Source organism: Exophiala viscosa (genome assembly GCF_022695815.1).
Source record: "Exophiala viscosa unplaced genomic scaffold EDD37scaffold_2, whole genome shotgun sequence".
Lineage (NCBI taxonomy): Eukaryota > Fungi > Ascomycota > Eurotiomycetes > Chaetothyriales > Herpotrichiellaceae > Exophiala > Exophiala viscosa.
In genome coordinates this window covers 1174314-1195888 of record NW_026944354.1, presented here as the reverse complement: position 1 = coordinate 1195888, position 21575 = coordinate 1174314, and the positions used below count along the sequence as shown (strand labels likewise).

General features: G+C 50.5%; 8 protein-coding genes across 8 annotated transcripts; 7 read left to right on the top strand and 1 right to left on the bottom strand.

Annotated features, from left to right (window-relative positions):
• Positions 1-383: 383 nt before the first annotated feature.
• EDD37DRAFT_605815 (ATP synthase subunit alpha, mitochondrial) lies at positions 384-2404 on the top strand (the record flags this gene model as incomplete). The annotated part of the gene is made up of 5 exons (XM_062814837.1): positions 384-458; positions 619-966; positions 1017-1492; positions 1585-1638; positions 1684-2404. The coding sequence occupies 5 exons, from the start codon at positions 384-386 to the stop codon at positions 2402-2404; spliced, it is 1674 nt and encodes a 557-aa protein (XP_062672869.1).
• An 847-nt stretch (positions 2405-3251) lies between these two features.
• EDD37DRAFT_242958 (uncharacterized protein) lies at positions 3252-4030 on the top strand. Its single transcript, XM_062810607.1, has 2 exons — positions 3252-3591; positions 3643-4030. The coding sequence occupies exons 1-2, from the start codon at positions 3368-3370 to the stop codon at positions 3815-3817; spliced, it is 399 nt and encodes a 132-aa protein (XP_062672868.1). The 5' UTR covers positions 3252-3367; the 3' UTR covers positions 3818-4030.
• Positions 4031-4236: 206 nt separating this feature from the next.
• Positions 4237-5767, bottom strand: EDD37DRAFT_243118 (uncharacterized protein). Its single transcript, XM_062810608.1, has one exon. The coding sequence runs from the start codon at positions 5613-5615 to the stop codon at positions 4587-4589; it is 1029 nt and encodes a 342-aa protein (XP_062672867.1). The 5' UTR covers positions 5616-5767; the 3' UTR covers positions 4237-4586.
• Positions 5768-6307: 540 nt separating this feature from the next.
• On the top strand, positions 6308-9070 carry EDD37DRAFT_574237 (Hsp90 protein-domain-containing protein). Its single transcript, XM_062814380.1, has 2 exons — positions 6308-6491; positions 6683-9070. The coding sequence occupies exon 2, from the start codon at positions 6714-6716 to the stop codon at positions 8829-8831; it is 2118 nt and encodes a 705-aa protein (XP_062672866.1). The 5' UTR covers positions 6308-6491; positions 6683-6713; the 3' UTR covers positions 8832-9070.
• A 387-nt stretch (positions 9071-9457) lies between these two features.
• Positions 9458-10827, top strand: EDD37DRAFT_646674 (endoplasmic reticulum vesicle transporter-domain-containing protein; the record flags this gene model as incomplete). Its single annotated transcript, XM_062817765.1, has 2 exons — positions 9458-9650; positions 9716-10827. 2 exons carry the CDS (start codon positions 9458-9460, stop codon positions 10825-10827), a joined length of 1305 nt encoding a protein of 434 aa, XP_062672865.1.
• An 818-nt stretch (positions 10828-11645) lies between these two features.
• Positions 11646-14723, top strand: EDD37DRAFT_574234 (Vps53-like protein). The gene is made up of 2 exons (XM_062814379.1): positions 11646-12008; positions 12058-14723. Exons 1-2 carry the CDS (start codon positions 11969-11971, stop codon positions 14598-14600), a joined length of 2583 nt encoding a protein of 860 aa, XP_062672864.1. The 5' UTR covers positions 11646-11968; the 3' UTR covers positions 14601-14723.
• EDD37DRAFT_621045 (uncharacterized protein) lies at positions 14702-16574 on the top strand. Its single transcript, XM_062815976.1, has one exon. The coding sequence runs from the start codon at positions 15048-15050 to the stop codon at positions 16371-16373; it is 1326 nt and encodes a 441-aa protein (XP_062672863.1). The 5' UTR covers positions 14702-15047; the 3' UTR covers positions 16374-16574.
• Positions 16575-16904: 330 nt separating this feature from the next.
• Positions 16905-20877, top strand: EDD37DRAFT_621044 (esterase/lipase). Its single transcript, XM_062815975.1, has one exon. The coding sequence runs from the start codon at positions 17131-17133 to the stop codon at positions 20644-20646; it is 3516 nt and encodes a 1171-aa protein (XP_062672862.1). The 5' UTR covers positions 16905-17130; the 3' UTR covers positions 20647-20877.
• Positions 20878-21575: the final 698 nt, after the last annotated feature.

Sequence of the window (21575 nt, the reverse complement as noted above, 5' to 3'; positions counted from 1 at the left end):
GCGTATGCTTCAACCAGGGTTTGCCGGAATGCTAAGTTCACAAGTACCAGTTACATGTCGTCCGAGTGTCAAGAACCAAGAAGACCAATTCATGTGTAAAAGGTCTGCGGTAGACATCTGGTACCTTGGCCATGTCCATCGAATCCCGGACAGAGCTCAAGTCAGACAAATGTCATTCTCCTGTTATTCGGCTCCGGACCATACCGCGGGAGCCAGATCACGTGAAACTGGTTGCTCTTGGCAGAGCGAATTAGAATCGGCAAGCTTAGCTGTTCCTCAATCTTCGTTTTACAGCATCAACTACCTCTCCACTCCCCTTGAGCCATCTCGAACCACCTCCTGCTTCTCTGAAGTCCTTCTCTTGAGCTTCACGAGCAGGCAAAATGATGTCAAGGAACGTCTTGCGCCAGTCCGGCCGCATTGCCGGTGCCATTACAGCATCAGGGAGAATAGCTGCCGTAAGTCAAATTTCTCCTCAATCGCCGACCAGCAGAGCTTCATTCAGCAGTATGAGCTATCGCAAAGCTCATCAGCGTCTCTTCTGATGCTCTCTGGGTGGTTTCTGCGCCAACAAGGATAAAATGAAAGGAGATGAGGACTAACTAAAATGCTCACCAGTCCCGTGCCGTCACCCCTGCGCCATTCAATGCCGCCTCCAAACAGATCCGATCGTACGCTGCCGACGCCAAAGCTTCCCCTACCGAAGTCTCCTCGATCTTGGAACAGAGAATCCGTGGTGTACAAGAGGAGGCAGGTCTTGCTGAAACCGGCCGTGTTTTGTCCGTCGGTGACGGTATCGCCCGTGTCCATGGCATGAGCAATGTCCAGGCCGAGGAATTGGTCGAATTCGCCTCCGGTGTCAAGGGAATGTGCATGAACTTGGAAGCTGGTCAAGTCGGTGTTGTGCTTTTCGGTTCCGATCGTCTCGTCAGAGAAGGAGAAACTGTCAAGCGTACAGGCCAGATTGTAAGGGAGCTTTTCAGCGTAGCCAAAGCCTTTCCAGCTAACGAATGCAGGTCGACGTGCCGGTCGGCGAGGCCCTTCTTGGCCGTGTCGTTGATGCCCTCGGTAACCCAATCGATGGCAAGGGCCCAGTCAAGACCACCGAGCGATTCCGAGCTCAATTGAAGGCTCCTGGTATCCTTCCTCGACGATCCGTCAACCAGCCAGTCCAGACTGGTCTCAAGTCTGTCGACGCCATGGTGCCGATTGGTCGAGGTCAGCGTGAGCTGATTATTGGCGATCGTCAAACTGGTAAGACTGCCGTCGCTCTTGATGCCATGTTGAACCAAAAGAGATGGAACAACGGCAACGACGAAACCAAGAAGCTCTACTGTGTCTACGTGGCAATTGGTCAGAAGCGATCAACTGTCGCTCAGCTTGTCAAGACTTTGGAAGAGAACGACGCTATGAAATACACCATCGTCGTCGCTGCCACTGCTTCCGAAGCCGCTCCCCTGCAATATATCGCTCCTTTCGCCGGTACTGCCATGTAAGTACTTTTCTACTCACGGGACTGTGCCATTTGAGGCACAAGTTCACCCCATCTTCAATGAGACAGCTTTCTAACGACTTTTATGACAGGGGTGAGTGGTTCAGAGACAACGGAAAGCATGCTCTCATCATCTACGACGACTTGTAAGTATTCTTCCTTTAACGACACGACTTTCTGACGATTTGTAGGACCAAGCAGGCCGTGGCTTACCGACAAATGTCTCTCTTGCTCCGTCGTCCTCCTGGGCGTGAGGCTTACCCCGGTGATGTCTTCTACCTCCACTCTCGACTTTTGGAACGTGCCGCCAAGATGAGCGACAAGCACGGTGGCGGTTCTTTGACTGCTCTTCCCATCATCGAGACCCAGGGTGGTGATGTATCTGCTTATATCCCAACCAACGTCATTTCCATTACCGACGGCCAGATCTTCTTGGAAGGTGAATTGTTCTACAAGGGTGTCCGTCCTGCCATCAACGTCGGTCTTTCCGTCTCTCGTGTCGGTTCTGCCGCTCAACTTAAGGCCATGAAGCAAGTCGCTGGTTCCTTGAAGCTTTTCTTGGCTCAATACCGAGAAGTCGCTGCTTTCGCGCAGTTCGGTTCCGATCTCGATGCCGCCACCAAGCAAACCCTCAGCCGTGGTGAGCGTCTGACGGAACTTCTCAAGCAGAAGCAATATAGCCCCATGGCTGTCAACGAGATGGTTCCTCTTATCTACGCTGGTGTCAACGGTCACTTGGACAGTGTTCCAGTCGGCAAGATCCTGCAATGGGAAGCTGACTTCCTCGCACACTTGAGAACTGATCAAGCGGACCTCCTTCAAACTATCGACAAGGAGGGTGCATTGAGCAAGGACCTTGAGGGACGGCTGAAGGAGGTTGTCCAGAGCTTCACCAAGAGCTTCACCTCATAGGTATGTTATCCAGTCTGTTATCTTGGTGGTCATGAGCGAAAAGCTGATTTCCCGTTCTGATAAGAGACCTGAAATCCAAAACTCGCCTGTACAATTTCTTAGCTTGGTGGAAGAAGAACGCAATTGCTGGACTGGGCCATGGCATGATAATTCCACACGTGAAGTCGGTGGCTGATCGAATGGACTCGTCACATTGTAACTAGATACATACCAGTCCTCAACCAAATCTGTTCTCCCGGTTCTCCCGGTTCTCCATCCACTTCTACCATGTCAATGTCCGTCTAGTCTTTCGGACTCGCTACGTTGGCTACCGACTATAAGAAGAGGGCGCTTACCATTCTAAGTGCAACGATATGTGCCCGGCAGGTCTGTTTTTAGAAAAAGTGGCATCGCCTGACAGGGAGTTCATCAACCATGTAAGTACAAGGTTTAGCAGTTCCGTGATAGTAGGTGCCCTAAAATCATGCCATCACGATCACGCGTTAACGGTGAAGGCTGACACCTTGGCAAGGACTAAAGCTATATCGTTGTGTGCGAAGGGCTCCGGCATGGTAAGAAAGTCGCCATATGGATAGTCTTGCGAAATCAATACGCTCAAACAAAGGCTAGACAATGAGCAGAGCCTTGGTGTTCTCTTGTGAAGAAGTCTTTGTCCACACATTGACCCTGCATCGTGTAGCTGGAACTGACAAAGGCCACGATTCTCTGCTCGAAACAATGCCAGGCCCATGTCAAAGAGTCTAGTGATAGTGGCAATGAAGAGAGATTGCTATTCTAGTGATACTGGGTAGGTATTCTGCTACACCAATTGCGACAAAGGACAGACGGAAGTATATTGGACGTGCTGGGATTTTGAGAACACGACTGTCCTTCTCGTACCCATTTAACAATACCTATCTTTCAGGCTCATCCAGATTATCCAGGCAATATAACGAACAAATACTTCCAGCACAACCATCCACAATGAAGGTAACAACCATTATTGGCATCTCGGTGCTTGTGCTTAGCCAGGGTGCCCTCGCAGTTCCTGGGATGAGCAGACGCTACGTCGACGTCTCTACCGACTTTAAGCTGACGTGCCCAATGCCGCCTGGCGTCAAAGGACTTACTGGCAATGAATACCTCGGATGGCAGAGTTCGGCATGCCCAGGTCTTGACGGAGTCAACTGTCAGGAGCGTTGTTCATGGTGAGTAAAGACAATCCCCGCGCGGCGTGACAATGTGCTAACGAATCACAGTGACACGAAGGGCAATATGAAGTGCAAAGGCTACGATGAGTGCCCGAGCAGCAGACTCCAAGCAGCATGTGAGGCAGGTGCTGCGGATGATAGGCCTGTTTCTGCTGACGGTAAGCCAGGCACGACAATCTGGTCTTGTTGGTGCCAGAACACTGCCGGCGACAGATTTGATTAGAGCGTAGGACATTCTGTAACGTGCAATGTTGTAACTTATGAGGAAGAGGTGTGAGGCCATTGCGCATCATGTCGACGCTTCGGTATCAATGTCTAGCTAAATGTAGCAGTTGAATGCTGCAACTGACCGTCACCTTTTCCTTCTTTGAAGCAGCCCAGTGGATGGAAATTGAATCAACTTTCAACCTCAGCAGTCCATTAGCCCTTCTGAAGCAGCCCCTGTGGATGTGAACCAAGTCAACTCTAAGCCTCAGCAGTCCATTAATCTTCCCGAAGCAGTCTTCTCGTGTGTGCGAACTAGATTGATATTGCCCGGTGGCAGTCCATCAATCTTCTGTCGGCCCACATCCTCACATCCTGCCATAATCTACCTTCATGAGCCACGCCGCCCCAGGTTCGCCAGTATTGTCGTAGAAGGCGTGAATGTTATGCTTCATTTTCGCTTTTTGCGTCGGGAATGGTACCGGCGGCAGCTGTTACGTCCTCCCCAAGTCGTAACACTTTACGGAATTCTGTCAAAACTCCTGGAAGACACGGATTTTCCTTGTTGAGCGGATCAATGCTGTAGTCGATTCCGTTGCCAAAGCCCTGAGCATTTGCGTCCAGCATTCGGAAGCCTTCCAGAAGAACTGCACGAATGGGTGCAATGATTGCTGTGTCCTTCTCATAGCGCTTCTCTAGCCGACTGACCTGCTCACGAAGCTGAAGTTTTTCTGCTTCGAAATCACTCACTGCGGCGAGTTTGTTTTTCTCCTCGTCAAGTTGTAGAGCTAATTCTTCCTTGTCACACTGTAGATTCTCCTTCTCCGCGTTTGCCTTGTCAAATTCCTCTTTGTCTGTAGAAATTCCCGCTTAGCCTCAGCGAGCTGCTGTTGGAGGCTAGCAACATCATTGCTTGTGGCAGGGCTCTCTAGACTTGAGTTACTGAGCCTCGTCCTCTTTGGCGTACCGATCGGCTCGGAAGAGTCATCTAGTTGCCTCTTCAGGGACTTTATGGTTTCGTCCTTCTTTTTGATGGTTTCTTGGTAGATCTCTGCGCGTTGAGCATCGGAATACTTGTAATCCGGGTCGTCAACCATTCTTCTTCCGGCAGACAGAAAGGTGCGACCTATATTCTTCTCCCAGTCGGTGATAGGAGTAGTGTCATTCCCTGAGACGCTCGCCTTGTTCAGCTGCTTTGCTGAGAGATCTTCGGGATGTGGATAGGCATCGCCTGTAGGTTCACGATTCTTCCTCAAAGTACCATTTGCCATGGAATCTTCGGGCCAGAACTCGGCGAACATAACCTGAGTCAAGGTGATATTGCCGGACTCCTTCGCTTTCAATAGAGAGCATGCTTGATTGCAAGACAACTTCCTATAGAATGGAGGTAAGTTATCGTCGCTGAGCTGGTCTTCAGGGATTGTCGTATGGCATTGTGGGATGAGATTCCTTGGTGCTCTCAAGCCATCGTCCCATTGAGCACTAACTCTTGTCGTTGAGCAGTGCTTTTGCTCATCGAGTTCCTTTAGTGGGCCATCGTCCTCCCGTTCATCGGAGTAGTCGGACATCGCGGAGGACAGTGCGCTTCGAGGAGGAGCTTCAAGGAGGTGGCTTCGAGGACGGTAGGCTTCGATACGTACTTTGTCGAAGGGCAAGGAAGGGAGATCGGTGCGGTTAAGTTGCAAATAAATCGAAAGGAACAAGGTGAAAATGGAGAGGTGAAAGAGAAAAGATGAAGGTGACAAGGTGAACGTGACAAGGCGAAAGTGAAGATTGTTAGAAGATAGCCTCAGCGGTGCCCTCGCAACGCTGCCCATCGAGCCTGTTTTCCGGCAGAAGTGGCATGGTTTGACCACTGTAGCTCGTCAATTTCAACCAGGTACTATTCTTGTTGTCATCTCGAAGTCCTTCACACACACAACGATCTAGCGTAGGCCCTTGGCGAAGGGGATGCCATCGGGTCTACCATACAGTGCTTCTGTCTTACTCTCGATGCACCCGCTGTTGTGAACTTCCTAGACTTCGAACTTGTGTCGTCAGTGTACGCCCTGCCAAACAGTCCAGACAGGCTTGCTGGGGACTGCAAGGCTGTAAGTGTCTGAGTGCCTAAGTGCCTATAAGTTTAGAACAAGGCTGGGGTACATTGCGCTAAGCCCAGCCGCCCAACCACTCAAGGCCAAGGTCAGCCTTCCTCTCTCGCAGCTCTGTAGCATTTGCTGCTGTTTACCATTCCTACCAGTACAATGAGTTTGTTTGCGCATTGCCAGGAACTCGATTGTCAAATACACAGCACTAGTAGGATATTTCAAGCAAGGCTGTCTCCATAAGGAGCCACTGCACGTGCGTTTGAAGTCAAGGTCAGCTCCTGCAGGGTCTTTTGGTGTGTAGAAGCTTCTTTAGTCATCCAGCACTATCCATCACAGCCAATGGAAGGTGGACGCTTGGCGGTTAGAGCTCCCCACACTCTGTCGGCCTTGCCTTAGAGACAGAAGAGATTCCATGAGGTTCTGCGGAGTCCCTGAGATGGCTCGCTGGTGATTTTTTGAAGGCTGCATATAAACATCTGGCCAACCTCTCTTTTCAATCCGCTTCACACACAAACACAAAACTTATCTTCCTTTGCTGCAACAAGACATTCTTGCTCTTGTCCTCTTGCACTTGCCCTAAGTCTAATTCACGGATACCCTCTTACTGTAAGTAAACCCTCCCATCCTCACCACCACTTCTCTTGCGGCTGTACCTCAACGACTTGCCTGCTTGCTCGACGTCAAACTTCACCTCCGGCTCGAGTTTGGACAGCCGGAGGGTTTGGCCAACAAGATTACTCTACCAGTTCCCTGCAACCTCACTCAAAGCTCAATTGTACTGACTTGTCCTGTCACAGACCCTAATACTACCCTCACACCACCGCAACCATGGCTTCCGGTGAAACATTCGAGTTCCAGGCTGAGATCTCTCAGCTCCTCGGCCTCATCATCAACACCGTCTACTCCAACAAGGAGATCTTTCTAAGAGAACTCATCTCCAACGGCTCGGATGCTTTGGACAAGATTCGATATGAGGCTCTTTCAGATCCAAGCAAATTGGACTCTGGCAAGGACCTCAGAATCGACATCATCCCCGACAAGGAGAACAAGACCCTCACCATCCAAGATACCGGTATTGGCATGACCAAGGCCGACCTCGTCAACAACCTCGGAACGATTGCTCGCTCTGGAACCAAGCAGTTCATGGAAGCATTGACCGCTGGCGCCGATATTTCTATGATTGGTCAATTCGGTGTCGGTTTCTACTCTGCCTACTTGGTCGCTGACAAGGTCACCGTCATCTCAAAACACAACGATGACGAACAGTACATCTGGGAGTCCAGCGCAGGCGGCACCTTCTCCATCCGCCAGGATACTGAAGGCGAGCCTATCGGTCGTGGTTCCAAGATGATTCTGCACCTCAAGGAGGAGCAGACCGACTACTTGAACGAATCCAAGATCAAGGAGGTCGTCAAGAAGCACTCCGAGTTCATCTCATACCCCATCTACCTCCACGTCCTCAAGGAGACCGAGAAGGAGGTTCCTGATGAGGAGGCCGAAGAGGTCAAGGATGAGGACGAGGAGAAGAAGCCCAAGATCGAAGAGGTCGATGATGAAGAGGAGGACAAAGAGAAGAAGCCCAAGACCAAGAAAGTCAAAGAGTCCAAGATCGAGGAGGAAGAACTCAACAAGACCAAGCCAATCTGGACTCGCAACCCCTCCGACATCACTCAAGAAGAGTACGCTTCCTTCTACAAGTCTCTGTCGAACGATTGGGAAGACCACTTGGGTGTCAAGCACTTCTCGGTTGAAGGTCAGCTTGAGTTCCGTGCCATCCTCTTTGTTCCCAAGCGTGCTCCTTTCGACCTCTTCGAGACCAAGAAGACAAAGAACAACATCAAGCTCTATGTTCGACGTGTCTTCATCACCGATGATGCTACTGACCTCATCCCTGAGTGGCTTGGCTTCGTCAAGGGTGTTGTCGACTCTGAGGATCTCCCTCTCAACTTGTCTCGTGAAACCCTGCAACAGAACAAGATCATGAAGGTCATCAAGAAGAACATCGTTAAGAAATGCCTTGAGCTCTTCAACGAGATCGCCGAAGACCGTGAGCAGTTTGACAAATTCTACTCTGCGTTCAGCAAGAACATCAAGCTCGGTATCCACGAAGACTCCCAGAACCGCCAGTCTCTTGCCAAGCTCCTCCGCTTCCAGTCCACCAAGTCTGGTGAGGACACCACTTCCATCACCGACTACATCACCCGTATGCAAGAGCACCAGAAACAGGTCTACTACATCACTGGCGAGTCCACCAAGGCTGTTCAGAAGTCTCCCTTCCTTGATACCCTCAAGGAGAAGAACTTCGAAGTCTTGTTCTTGGTCGACCCAATTGATGAGTATGCCATGACTCAGCTCAAGGAATTCGATGGCAAGAAGCTCGTTGACATCACCAAGGACTTCGAGCTTGAGGAGACCGAGGAGGAGAAGAAGGAGCGTGAAAAGGAGGAGAAGGAATACGAGAGCCTGGCCAAGAGCCTCAAGAACATCCTCGGCGACAAGGTCGAGAAGGTTGTTGTTTCTCACAAACTCATCGGTTCTCCTTGCGCCATCCGTACTGGCCAGTTCGGTTGGTCTGCCAACATGGAGCGTATCATGAAGGCTCAGGCTCTCCGTGACACCTCCATGTCCTCTTACATGTCTTCCAAGAAGACCTTCGAAATCTCTCCCAAGTCTGCCATCATCAAGGAGTTGAAGAGAAAGGTTGAGGCTGACGGCGAGAACGACCGCACTGTCAAGTCTATCACTCAACTCCTGTTCGAGACCTCTCTTCTCGTCTCTGGATTCACCATCGAGGAACCTGCTGGATTCGCTGAGCGTATTCACAAGCTTGTCTCTCTGGGCTTGAACCTTGACGAAGAGGCTGAGACCACCGAGGAGAAGGAGGCTGAAGAGGAGGCCCCTGCTGCCGAGGCCACTGGCGAGAGCGCCATGGAGGAGGTTGACTAAATGTCTTTCGATGCAGATGTGCCACTGACAGGTGAAGTTTCAGACTTGTCATTGTAATCATCCCAATCGGCGTTCAGGTGTTAGTCTTCCCAGCGATATCCCGGCCATGGCTAAATGGATTGAAGAACGACGGAAATGAAAAGTTCATAGGGAACTGGATGCAGATGTGGCATTGGTAGTGTTAGTCCCTACAGATTCCTGCCATCCTTGATTGATGGTTTAATGCAACAGATTCAATCAATCCTCCTCTTGTATATTCGGTTAAAAATAAAAGTTGCCAGTGGTCCAACTTACTCGTACCACGTACTGTAATAAATGCAGGTCCCATTAAGAACTAAGTTGTTCTCGACTCATTCTCGCATTGCGGAGTGGTGAAGTGGTTCTAAGGGGTGATTGGCGCGAGCACCTTGTTCTCCGAGAATGCGACCTTCTCAGAATGGAACATGCTGTCCACTATTCTCTGAGGCTGGTTCACCCGAGCACTGTAGCACACAACTCACAGGAACATAAATCTATCGTATGAAACACTCAGAGGCTTTGGTGCTAGCTGCTACATTGTGGGCGAACAAACGTGGTAGTCCAGCGCGTTTTGCGTCTTGAGGCATCTGCGTCGAATTCAGCTGGCCATGGCTGTCAAGTCGCGATTTACTCGGCTCGATGCCTTCACCAAGACAGTCGAAGATGCCCGCATACGGACGACATCCGGTGGCATTGTCACGATAGCGTCGATCCTCATTATAATATATCTGATATTAGGAGAATGGTCGGAATACCGAAAAATAGTCGTGCAGCCAGAGTTGATTGTGGATAAAGGGAGAGGTACATCAACACACGAACCCGTGCCTACGAAGGAGTAGTGCGATGCTGACCTTGCTCTTTTGTAGGAGAGAAGATGGAGATACACCTCAACATCACTTTCCCTCGAATTCCTTGCGAACTACTCACCCTCGACGTTATGGATGTGTCAGGGGAGCAACAGACGGGCGTGGTACACGGAGTCAACAAAGTGAGACTGTCACCGCAGAAAGATGGCTCTCAGATCATCGATACGCAAGCGCTCGTTCTGCACCAACAAGACACTGCCTCACACCTTGACCCGGAATATTGCGGTTCCTGCTACTCGGCCCCATCACCTCCGAATGCCCAGAAGGCAGGGTGCTGCAACACTTGCGACGAAGTCCGAGAAGCGTACGCGACCAATAGCTGGTCATTCGGGCGTGGAGAGGGTGTCGAACAGTGCGAGCGCGAAGGGTACGGCGAGCGACTGGACGCACAGAGACAAGAAGGTTGCAGAATCGAGGGCGTCGTGCGGGTCAACAAGGTGGTCGGCAATTTCCATATCGCGCCGGGACGGAGTTTCAGCAACGGAAATATGCACGTTCACGATCTGAACAATTACTTCGACACGCCGGTGGAGGGTGGACATACATTTACGCACGAAATTCATTCGTTGAGGTTTGGACCACAATTGCCGGACGAGACGTCGGCAAAATGGAGCGAACACCACCAGTCGAACCCCTTGGACGGGCATAAGCAGGACGTCAGCGAACCGGCGTACAACTTCATGTATTTCGTCAAAGTCGTGTCGACCTCATACCTGCCTCTGGGATGGGACGAGGACCGCAGCTTGAAGCAGCACTCTAGTCTGAGCGATTTGATCCCACTGGGCATGCAAGGCCGGGGAGCCGGAAACCAGGGCTCGATCGAGACACATCAGTACTCGGTGACGAGTCACAAGAGGTCGTTGAGTGGCGGGTCAGACGCGGCAGAGGGCCATAAGGAGCGTCTTCATGCGCACGGTGGCATTCCTGGTGTTTTCTTCTCGTATGATATCAGCCCGATGAAGGTCATCAATCGGGAGGCAAGACCGAAGACGTTCGCGAGTTTCTTGACGGGTGTATGTGCTGTTATTGGTGGCACATTGACCGTCGCTGCGGCGATTGATCGCGGGTTGTACGAGGGTGCTGCTAAGTTGAAGAAATTGCACCAAGGTTGAGACGTGGAATGATTTAGAGCGAGTTGTCAAAACGTTTGAGCCAGATAAAAAGTTAAGATCGTTCGAGAGGCAAGGACTGCGAGCATCTAGCATAGGAGTTTTGGGCGATGAGAATTGTCTACGGTTGATATATAGCTCTGAGTATAACAGCGCTTGCTATCGGCTGGCATAGATGGCCGCTCAGTCAACTAACAATGCTGTATAACTCCGGTATCCAGTATCCTGTCGCTGGGCCAGGACTACTCGCTAAGGCAACAGACCACTGGACACCACTTCGTCATAAGTGCTTCGACACATTGAAAGGTGCTTCGTTTGGTCGTGCCTACCTGTGATCTTCAAGAACAGTCAGTCGAGGATTCGCACAGGTGAAGCAGAACGAGTGTTGGCGATAGAGGGGGAAGTTGTATATATCAGAAGAACCATTCTAAGCACCGACGCCAGGTACACGAATTCAGAGCAGGGAAAGGCATTTGACGATACACTTTTCCAGCCCATAGAATGTGTAGTTTCCCTGACATCCTTTTCCGGCTCTTCCTAATGCCGTAAGGTTTCTTGTATTCATCATTAAACAGGGCTGGGGGAAAGGATGTGCGCGTGAGTGCAAGGGAAAAAGTGCGACTTACCATTACCATGTGTTTAGTTCTGGATGTTGAGCATTCCTGAGGTTTGCGCGTGAGTTGCTGTTACTATTGATGGCGATCCGGGTCAGCAGACGAGGCTAGTAGCAGTCATATCTCCATGAGCGTCGACTAGTGTGGAGGTTCATTATTGCGAAAGTGAAGGTAGCTGTTGGATGTTGTCTCCCATGGAAATTCTTTGAATAGTGAAAATACAGAAAACAACGCCTTACTTGAAATGGCTCTAAATCTTGACTGCTTCATGCGTCCAACTTCAGGGGTTCAATGCTTTAAAGCAGCGGGCCAAAGCACCACCCCGTTAAAGCCGAACGTCCCCTAAGTATCTGATGTGGCATCAACACATCTATGTACTGTTAGTCCCTGGGTGCTGGCTCGAGGTCAACGCAACCACACCTCTTCTGATGCGCACTTAGCATTTGCTTCTCGACTTTGACTTGGGATGAATATGAAAGTGCGCATTTCCCTTTCTAATAACTCGTGTTACCTTCACAACGATAGTTCACATGAACGGCATACAGTCCAATGCGGACCTACTCGACTCGGGTACGTAGTCCTTGAACGCCATGCATACACCTCCGTCTGATAACTCTAGACAATTATGACCCTATAGAACACCTCAACGAGATCTTTCCTCACCCTTCTGCCCTTTTCTCCGTCAGTCAAACCCATGAGATACTCCAGGCCTACCAGGATGACCTCGACAACGAGATCGACGCTCTCGAAGACGAGCAGATCCGGTCCAATGCAGAATGCCTTCAGCGGATGGAGGCGTCAAAGGCAGAGCTGGCGGAGTTGTTCGAGCGCATCGAGGGTGTCCGTGAGCGAGCCCTGCAAACTGAGCGAAACATTACCGACATGACGGCCGACATCAAACAGTTGGACAACACGAAGAAGAACCTCACACTCTCAATGACAGCCTTGAAGCGATTACAGATGCTGACGACCGCATATGAAAAACTCCGAGCGCTGAGCAAGACAAGGCAATACCGAGAGTGCGCACAGTTGCTTCAGGCTGTGATCCAGCTCATGGCGCATTTCAAGTCATATCGCTCCATCGATCAGATCGCGACGCTGAGCAGGAATGTGGCAGATCTACAAAGAGAACTGCTGGAGCAGGTCTGTGAGGATTTTGAGATCACGTTCACAAAAGAAGAGGTGGCGCAAAAGAGAGGCTTGCTCCATGAGGCATGCCTAGTTGTGGATGCCTTGGGTGATGCTGCCCGGTCGAGGCTGATTACCTGGTACTGCAATACCGAACTGCGCCAATACCGACACATTTTCAAAGGAGACCAAGAAGCCGGTTCACTTGACAATATCGATCGGAGGTACGCATGGTTCAAGAAAACACTGAAAGTGTACGACGAAGAGCATGCGGCCATCTTCCCTCCCCACTGGCGAGTCAATGAAGTGCTTGCAAATGCGTTTGCAGAGGGCACTCGGGATGACTACAAAGGCATCTTGTTGAGAACCACGCGCAACGGACAAGCCATTGATGTCAGACTGCTGTTATCATGCCTACAGCAAACACTGGATTTCGAGCATAGCCTGGAAAGGCGCTTCAATTCCAGTTCAAGAACGTCCATTGACACGATAACGTCCAGCAATGACACACAAGTTTTTGGACAACCCATCTCTGATGCCTTTGAGCCCTACCTAAGCTTATGGGTTGAGGCGCAGGATAGAGAACTCGCCAGGTTGATACCACAATACAAGCAGAGACCCACTCGACCGATAGACGAGGATTTCTCATCCCAACAAGTTATAACATCATCGACGGAGCTGTTCAACTTCTATCGGCTATCGTTGGCTCAGTGTGCAAAGCTGTCCACCGGCCAGCCGCTACTTGATCTGTCCAGAGTGTTCGGACGTTATCTAGACCAGTATGCGCAACAAGTGCTTCTGTTCTACATTTCCGAGAATCCGTCTGGCACGACCCAGTCACGAATTCCCACCATCGAAGACGTAATTTTGGTTCTCAACACCGCAGATTACTGTTTCAACACGTCAAACTCTCTCGAAGAGAAGATCAAGAGCCGTATCGACGAGAATCTGAAAGACAGCGTGGATCTACAAAACCAGGCAGATGCTTTTATGGGAATAGCAAGTGCAGCGGTCCGTGTTCTCGTGCGACGGGTAGAGGTTGATCTCGAGCCCAGCTGGAGAGAAATGCGGAATATAGCATGGTTCAAGATTGAAAGCTGCGAGAACCGGAGTTCCTACATCACAGGTTTGCAGAGCCGCATCAAAGACAGATCAAGCGAGATACTGGGTATGCTGCACAAGCAGCAGTATGCTCGAGCCTTTGCCGACAACCTGGTGGAGCTACTCGCGGCGACATACATTTCGAATATCGCCCAATGTAAGCCTATCTCAGAAGGAGGCGCTGAACAAATGCTGCTGGACACACACGAGATCAGAAACACTTTGAGTCACATCTTGCCGGGCACGCCTCCTGCTCTCTTCCTCAAGCGTGTCAATGCGGCATTCAACAAAGTCGAGCCATTGCTGAAAACGCTTCAGGTCAGACCATCACCACCGGAAGCTCTAGTGCAAGCCTATTTGATTCACATTGCCGATCTGTCCGAAGCCAACTTTCGCAAGGTGCTTGACTTGAAGTGTATACGGACAAAATCGGAGCAAAACCATCTTGTGGAATTGTATCAGATGCATAAGTTCAGTCCGCGGTACAAGGACTCTTTGGTGGAAAGGTCGCCACTCCTCACGTCGATGAACTTATCAGCAGCAGGCACTGCGCCAGGAACCACGGCTACTCCTGCGGGAGCTCTGCACAATTTGTCAGTGCTCGGTAACTCGGCAGCTGCCTCATTGAGCACGGCCAATTTACCCGGAAACATGAAATTCGATGCCTCAGGCCTGGGGAATGCGATTATTGATCGCTTCAGCAGTCCCGGTAGTGGGACACCTCGCGAAGAAGCACAAAGTCCGCCGCCTTTCGGTGGTGCGCCGACCATCAATGTGACGGCTGATGGTGGACACTTGGGTGGCGATACGGGGACGAAACTCAACGAGAACCTGAAAAACATAGGGAAATTCTTCAAACGAGATTTGGGCGGGTTTAGCAGCATAGGCCGGTTTGGCAATAAGAATACGAGTCCTGCTCCGCCTGAAGGATAAAAGTACTCTGTACCAGTAATAGATGAAGTATGAACAGGCAGAAAATATGGAGGGTTGCAGAAATCTGCCTTTTCGCACAATGCGTGACCTCGAGCCCCTTTGTCGAGTGGGTGTAACAATGGCTCAATGGCTATACAAGGCGCATTGTTCGGGTCCTAGATAACGGTTGTGACTGCGTACTCCGCTATTTAATGGTAGGTTCATAAAGATCGTCGCTCCGAATCCCTCCAACCAGAGCATTGACGGAGGTAGGTTTTCTCACAGGCAAAAAGGCCCGGACACGTGATCTCCATATTCATTCTTAAGAGCATTCGGCGCGCTGCCTACACTCCATATCTCTTCACCACAATCACACAACAACCAACCCATACACTCTTGTTTGACATCTGAGCCATATCTCTCAATTCACGCTCACTTGTATCATATCATCAAACAATACACGCCACAATGGCATCTCCATCAGTACAGCTAGCCATCAAAGGCTGGACGACATCTAAACTCGCAACATCAAAAGATCAAGGCCTCGAATCACTGCTTATATTCCTCGAGAAAAAATCGGGCCGCAAGATATTATCCTCCAGACTCGCCGGCCGCACTGTGCTTCTCATCACAATCAACGACAATGACAAAGATCGATTCACACATCTGAACGGCTTCACATTCGCCGGTGCCAATCTCATTGTGGAAGATGCCAGACCGCCGAGAAATCAATCTGGTCAACCACAAGCACAAAATCAATTCGGTCTACCACAATCTCAAAATCACTCTAGAGCACCACAGCCTCACAATCAACCCTTCGAGTCTCGGCTTTCTCAACCCTCAAGAAACCAATTTCAAAATGGAACATCAAATCCACCGAGCGGTCCACGCGCACAAAATCGGCAAAATTTTGTTCCTGGCAATGTGCGAGATTCACGAAGACCAGATGATCCATTGAAATCAGAAGTCGAAAGTGTTATCATCTCTGTCATCCACAAACGATATCATGCAGGCGATCGACATCTCATCCTAAATACTCTTGTCGCCGATCCTGAACTACTCAACTCAGGTCTATCCGGTCAAGCACCAGCCAAAGTCTACAAAGCCATTTTTGCAATCTGTGAGACCAAAGTCTGGGAAACTCAAACCAAACGCAAAGAGTCAGTTCTGAGCGTCAGTCTCCGAGACAACGGCATTACATCTGCACAAGACATCATCTCTCTCTCCAGCGTCTTTCCTCATCTACAAAATCTTGACCTCTCAAACAATCAACTACCAGACTTGGGAGCTCTGAAATACTGGAAAAACCAGTTCCGAGACCTACAACACCTCATTCTTATCGGCAATCCTGTCGCATCATTACCCGATACGCTGAGCACATTGCTCAAATGGTATCCAAACCTCAGAATGTACAACAATGAACCAGTCTCGGCCGTCATGCCAAACAGTCAACAAGCCTTTGCCGGTGGTGCCGTTCAGCCCACTGTTCAACCAGCACAAATTCAGCCTCAAGTACCTTCTCAGGCACCTCAACCAGGCACAGAACCTGCACGCTTGCACCCAGAATTTCCACCAGGCTCGACCTTTGGTCTGCCATTACCAGACAAGCCAGCAGATGTCCTCCTGCGAGAACAAATGGGACTACAATTCAGCTTCGAAACAAAACTCAAGATGCAGTGGGTGGAAAACTGCTTGTCAGCAAACAATTGGGACTATGCGGCTGCCATGGCCAATTTTACGGAATTGAGGACACAGGGTCAAATTCCAGGGGACGCATACATTGAGGGGGTGTAGGACGCCTTGGATAGTCCTGTGGTGGAAATGGAGGGCGTCGAGAGGACAAACGTGTATCATTATGAACATCATTAAGCCATTGTTATGACTATCATCAGCACTGGAGTTGGGGAGGACATCATTACCATTGGCACCATTGGACATGGTTGAAAATGACAAAAAAAGTCATTGAAAACACCCTTTTTTCCTCTTTTGCTGTCGGAGTACTTTCGTACCTCAACAATCCTCTCGTAGCGTAGTGTTCCCGGCACGTACCTGACAGCCATCCACTCCCAGGCCGGCGTTGTCGCTTCGACGCCATCCCTGTGTATCGTGGCGGCATTCGTGTAATGAGGATGGCGCCTACCGTGATGCCTAACAGGCAACGCATGTGCAATAGATACGGTATCCTCCAATCTACTCAATGTACGTGGCCGGACCCCTGGTGTTTTGAAGATCGCCATAAGTATCGAAAAGAATCTTGCATGTGACAAAACGTCATGGCCTTGATGGATTTGGTGGGCGCCTCATTCGCTACGATCCAACTCCGTTCCCTGTTGTACCTTTTTCTGTCCTTGTGCATAAACAACCATTGGCATTTACGCCTCTAATACCAGGGACGCGTACCTGCATAGTCCCAACGAGTTTACCGGCTTTGGTTTCCTATTCTCTTCTTGCAATTTCTCTCTTTCTGTGCAAATGGAGCACAACGTGAAGTCCTTACCCGCGTCCTCCTCTACTCCGCTCCCCCGGTACCGAATCTTGAAATCCCCGCGCGATGCTGTCGACATCTGCTAAAGAGACTGGGACTGAACAACAAGAGAGCGGAGGTTCTGCCGATGAAGCTGACGATGCCGGAAGGGAAATTGTCGTTGCGCAACCTCCGCAAGGCAGGACCCTCCTTCCTACGCCTGCCGCTGCTGTCGTGAGCGGCATCACCGGCCTTACTTCATTCTCCGTTCGCGCTGGCACGAAAATTGGAGGATGGGGTCTCTATGCCGGCAGGGAAGCCACGTTGAAGACTCTGTCTGTCAGTAGAAGTGTTTTGGAGACAGTACTGATCGCCGCTGGGAGAGATGTCTCGGCTCGAAGCAATGGGGAAATTGGCCGGGCTGAAGCAGAGAACCTGCTGGAGAAAAGCATATCCGCGTTGTATACCACGATATCGACAATTTCCTTCGTGGCTTCTACAGGTTTCTACCTTACGGAAGCATCTATGAACTCGATCTCCGCCCTCTCCATACAAGGACTGGCCACGCTCAATGCCATACTTGGCTCGACGGAATCTTCTCGTGCCGTGGCCGCCATCATCACCTTGATCATGGACGAACTCAGCAAGCCTGAAAATGGCAGCACTGGGGAGGTCGTTTCATACACGGATCTCATCGTTGGTACCATAAGCTTCGTCATGTTGCAGAGGTGGGGTAGGCGCAAGACAGAACTCGACTTTCGGGATGCTGGAGGTGAAGAGACAATCTGGGATGCAGTCATTGACGACAAGGGCTTCAGAGCGGACGTTGTGGGTACCAGGAGAAAAGGCATGATCAGCATTCACCCAAATGCTGGTGCACCGCCTATGACTTTCTCTTCTCCTGACGGCGACGATGACTTCGAAGCACTGGAAAGAGGCACCTTATTCGACACGTCAGCATTGGCTGCGTCAGCGGAGAGCCATACCAGTCTGACCGATGAGGAAATCCGCGAACGCATCATCAGCCAGTTGCCGCCTGGAGCGCGAGCCGTGGTCACTTCTGAGACAATCACTGCGAAGACCATCAAAGTGGACATCTACGATGCTGAGACTACACATATCGACCCGCCGCCCGGCACGGTCATGGTCGCCGAGAGATTGAACCACGGGGTTACTGTCCCAGGCGCGCACGGCGTCCCTCAACAGACTGTTATCTTCCGAACTGCGCTCCAGAGATCAAGCAGTGCAGACATTATTCCAGCATCCGAGCAATTTCGTCTGAGGGCTGGCGAGGGTGCACACATGGACAACAACGAGAGTGACGATGTCTTCCTCATGAAGAGTTCCCCCAGGAAACGGATATTCACCGTGGATGAAGCAACTCATGCTGAAAGTTCTGCCTTGTCAGATGCAGATCCTGATGAAGATAAACAACCATCCAGACCACCAACGCCGCCCCCGAAGCCGAATGGCCCAATGGCAAACCAGAAGAAGAGTAGGCGTGCTGTCCCGTCTCGAGAGAAGTCTCCATCTACATCAAGTGTTGTAACTCGCGTTCCTCTTGTCAAGAACAAAAAGGTCAAGCAATCGTCCAGTGACAAACCTGAGAAAGAAGGTGTTATCAAGAAAGCACTGAAAACGCTCAGCCCTAATCAGTCTTCAGCTGCACTCAAGGAACTCCACAAAAGCTTGCCACAGCGCAAACCCCCGACCTCAGTACCATCTCAAATTCCCAGGCATAGCGGTCCTCCTGCAGTGCGTGGAGACATCACCCCAAGGAGGCATCTGGGCACTCCGAGTCGTGGTCCCACTCCTATGACGAGTCCGAGCTTACAACGGTCGACTCAATTAGAGTCCTCATCAAGCTACATCTCGCTACATGACCGAAGGAGGGATTCTACTGTGTCACAAACTACTGAAACCTACTCAATCCATTCTGTCGAAAGCAGGCCGGGCTCACCAACGTTTACTCGCATGCACACCCGAGTAGTAAGCGGCCTAACCCAAACCAAATCTGAGCTCGCACTTGCCCTCAATGAGACTGAGTCTACGGCCGGCGACCCAGCCACGGGGTCCCTCCATCATCGCCGTACTCGATCTTTCGTGCCTAGTCTGTACTCAATGGCAACGAAAGACTCGCAGGAGGCTATCATATTAGCTCCGAAAACACCAATGCCCAGGAAATCCATCTATGAAGATCACAACATATTGAATGCATTGATCATGGACGGTAAGGTTCCTGGCATGTTTCCAGACCGACACCTTGCGAAGACAGTACGGAGATTCGCCAGATTTGCTTCAGCTTCTTATGGCTCGAACTTCCTGCGTATCATGGGACTTACCTCGGCCGAAGCTCAGATCAACAATGCTACGGAGCTTATGACTCTCGATGTCCACCATGAACACAGCTCCTTTTCCAGCCATACCGGCCTACCTCCACACACAATTCTTTTGTCGTCGTTCTATGACCCGAAAGGCGTAACCGGCAATACAGACTGGTCGCCTTCAGCGATATCGCCATTGATCCATTTCATCTCTATCGACGACGAATCTAAGGCCGTTGTCCTGACCTGTCGTGGGACACTTGGTTTTGAGGATGTCCTCACAGATATGACCTGCGATTACGACGACTTACTCTGGCAAGGCAAACGTTACAAAGTACACAAGGGCATCCATGCATCAGCAAGACGCTTGCTTGGCGGCAGCGGAAGCCGTGTGATGGCGACGATCAGAGCTACCCTCGAGCAGTATCCAGACTATGGACTTATCCTTTGTGGACACTCTCTCGGCGGTGCTGTTGCAGCTTTACTTGCCATACTTATTTCGGAACCTACTTTCGATGGATCCAAGACATCATTTGTCACCGGGAACAAACCGAAACTACTCACAGAGCAATCTTCCACCGGCCCTTTCACCTCTTACGTACCTCCGATCAGTCTACCAACAGGTCGTCCGATCCATGTTTATGCCTATGGTACTCCGGCGTGCATGTCTGAGCTGCTACGCGTGGCTACGCGTGGTCTTATCACGACGATCGTAAACCACTCAGACATCGTTCCGTGTTTGTCACTTGGAACATTGCATGACTTCCGCACAGTCGCGTTGCATCTGAAAACAGATACAACAGATGCGCTTGGGGCACTGAAGACCCGCGTGTGGCAACGCCTACGCAATGCGGTCACGTCTTCTTTCTACAACGATCCCAAGGGACCACCTCCCCCAGAAAACATGGCGGGTGATGGTCTCGGCGAGGATACGTGGGCATGGGCCGCACTGAAGACGCTGCGGGCCTCAATGGTCAACGACAAGTTGGTGCCTCCGGGAGAGATTTTTGTGATTGAAACGACGCGGGTATTTGACAGGCTGGATCCTGATGTTGCACGTGAAGCCGTTTTCGGTCCTGACGACACGAAGGACGATCGGACGGAGAAACTTTATCGTGCGCTTGGCCGTCCTGCCACCAGAGTACAACTCAAGCTCGTTCGCGATGTCGAAACTAGATTTGGAGAATTGAGGTTCGGGAGAGATATGTTTGGCGATCATTCTCCAGGAAGATATGAGGCTGCTTTGGCTGCGTTGGAGAAGGGGATATGTGAGGATTGATCTACGATTTTGCTACTGCAAAAGTGCAAGTGGAAAATTTGGATTTGAGGGTTAAATGGAATCTTCTGCAATGACTGTTATGATGATCATGAAAAGAAGAGCGAGGCGCACGGGGATGATGGCTTGATTTGGAAATGGAATAAAGAAGAAATACCATATAGGTAGCACGATAAATCATATCTCTTAGTCTGGATACAGTCTCTATCTACCTGGAAAAGGTGAATGCTACAACATTTTTCTTTGTACTTTGTTGTTCTCATGGCGGATGTGTTTGATAAGCTGCTGGCTTCTCAACTGCGATTGTTGTGATTTGTGATTCCTTGACAATCAGTTTGTATAATGCCATGGTCGGATTGTGCATAACCATTGTCTAGTCTGTTGTACTGTTTGCTGTTGCTTGCTGAAAGATGTTGTTTTCCCACAGGAGAAGTACGGCCAGGAATGATAATTAGGTCATGATGCTCCTGATCGACTCCACAACCAGATAGTCAGCTCCAACGGCTTCAGCTTCACCTCTCTGGGCTGGAGGCAAGCAAGCTTCTCAGCATGAATGATCGAGAGACCTTGTAGGTGCAGCCCAGGACAGCCGAAGGTCCTGCGACAACAAGTTGACAGAAAACGTGGTCCAGCACTCACCACAACGAATTTCGCCCTGACGTCCTCCAGCTGTACCGCCGTGAACCGCAGTGATGACTATGCCGGATGGAAAGGTATATACCCGCATGACGACGGTCTGTTCGTGACAGCACGTTGCCTCGCTTTAGAGCGGCTCTTCGGGGCGACGGCGAGGTGTGAATGCTGCTGAGGTGTCTGGGTATAAGTACCTCGTCTGGTAGGAGCTCTTCTCCTTCTTCCTTTCCCCCAACTAACACAATCAGACAGCAACTCGGGCTCGGAACAAGTGTTCATTCCAACAGCATTCTTACACT

Bases quoted from the DNA above. Each gene is read 5' to 3' on its own strand.
- EDD37DRAFT_242958 (XM_062810607.1), top strand. From the start codon at position 3,368: ATGAAGGTAACAACCATTATTGGCATCTCGGTGCTTGTGCTTAGCCAG. The intron at 3,592-3,642 runs GTGAGTAAAGAC...AACGAATCACAG, and splicing joins TGTCAGGAGCGTTGTTCATG to TGACACGAAGGGCAATATGA.
- EDD37DRAFT_243118 (XM_062810608.1), bottom strand. From the start codon at position 5,615: ATGGGCAGCGTTGCGAGGGCACCGCTGAGGCTATCTTCTAACAATCTT.
- EDD37DRAFT_574237 (XM_062814380.1), top strand. From the start codon at position 6,714: ATGGCTTCCGGTGAAACATTCGAGTTCCAGGCTGAGATCTCTCAGCTC.
- EDD37DRAFT_574234 (XM_062814379.1), top strand. From the start codon at position 11,969: ATGAACGGCATACAGTCCAATGCGGACCTACTCGACTCGG. The intron at 12,009-12,057 runs GTACGTAGTCCT...TGATAACTCTAG, and splicing joins TGCGGACCTACTCGACTCGG to ACAATTATGACCCTATAGAA.
- EDD37DRAFT_621045 (XM_062815976.1), top strand. From the start codon at position 15,048: ATGGCATCTCCATCAGTACAGCTAGCCATCAAAGGCTGGACGACATCT.
- EDD37DRAFT_621044 (XM_062815975.1), top strand. From the start codon at position 17,131: ATGCTGTCGACATCTGCTAAAGAGACTGGGACTGAACAACAAGAGAGC.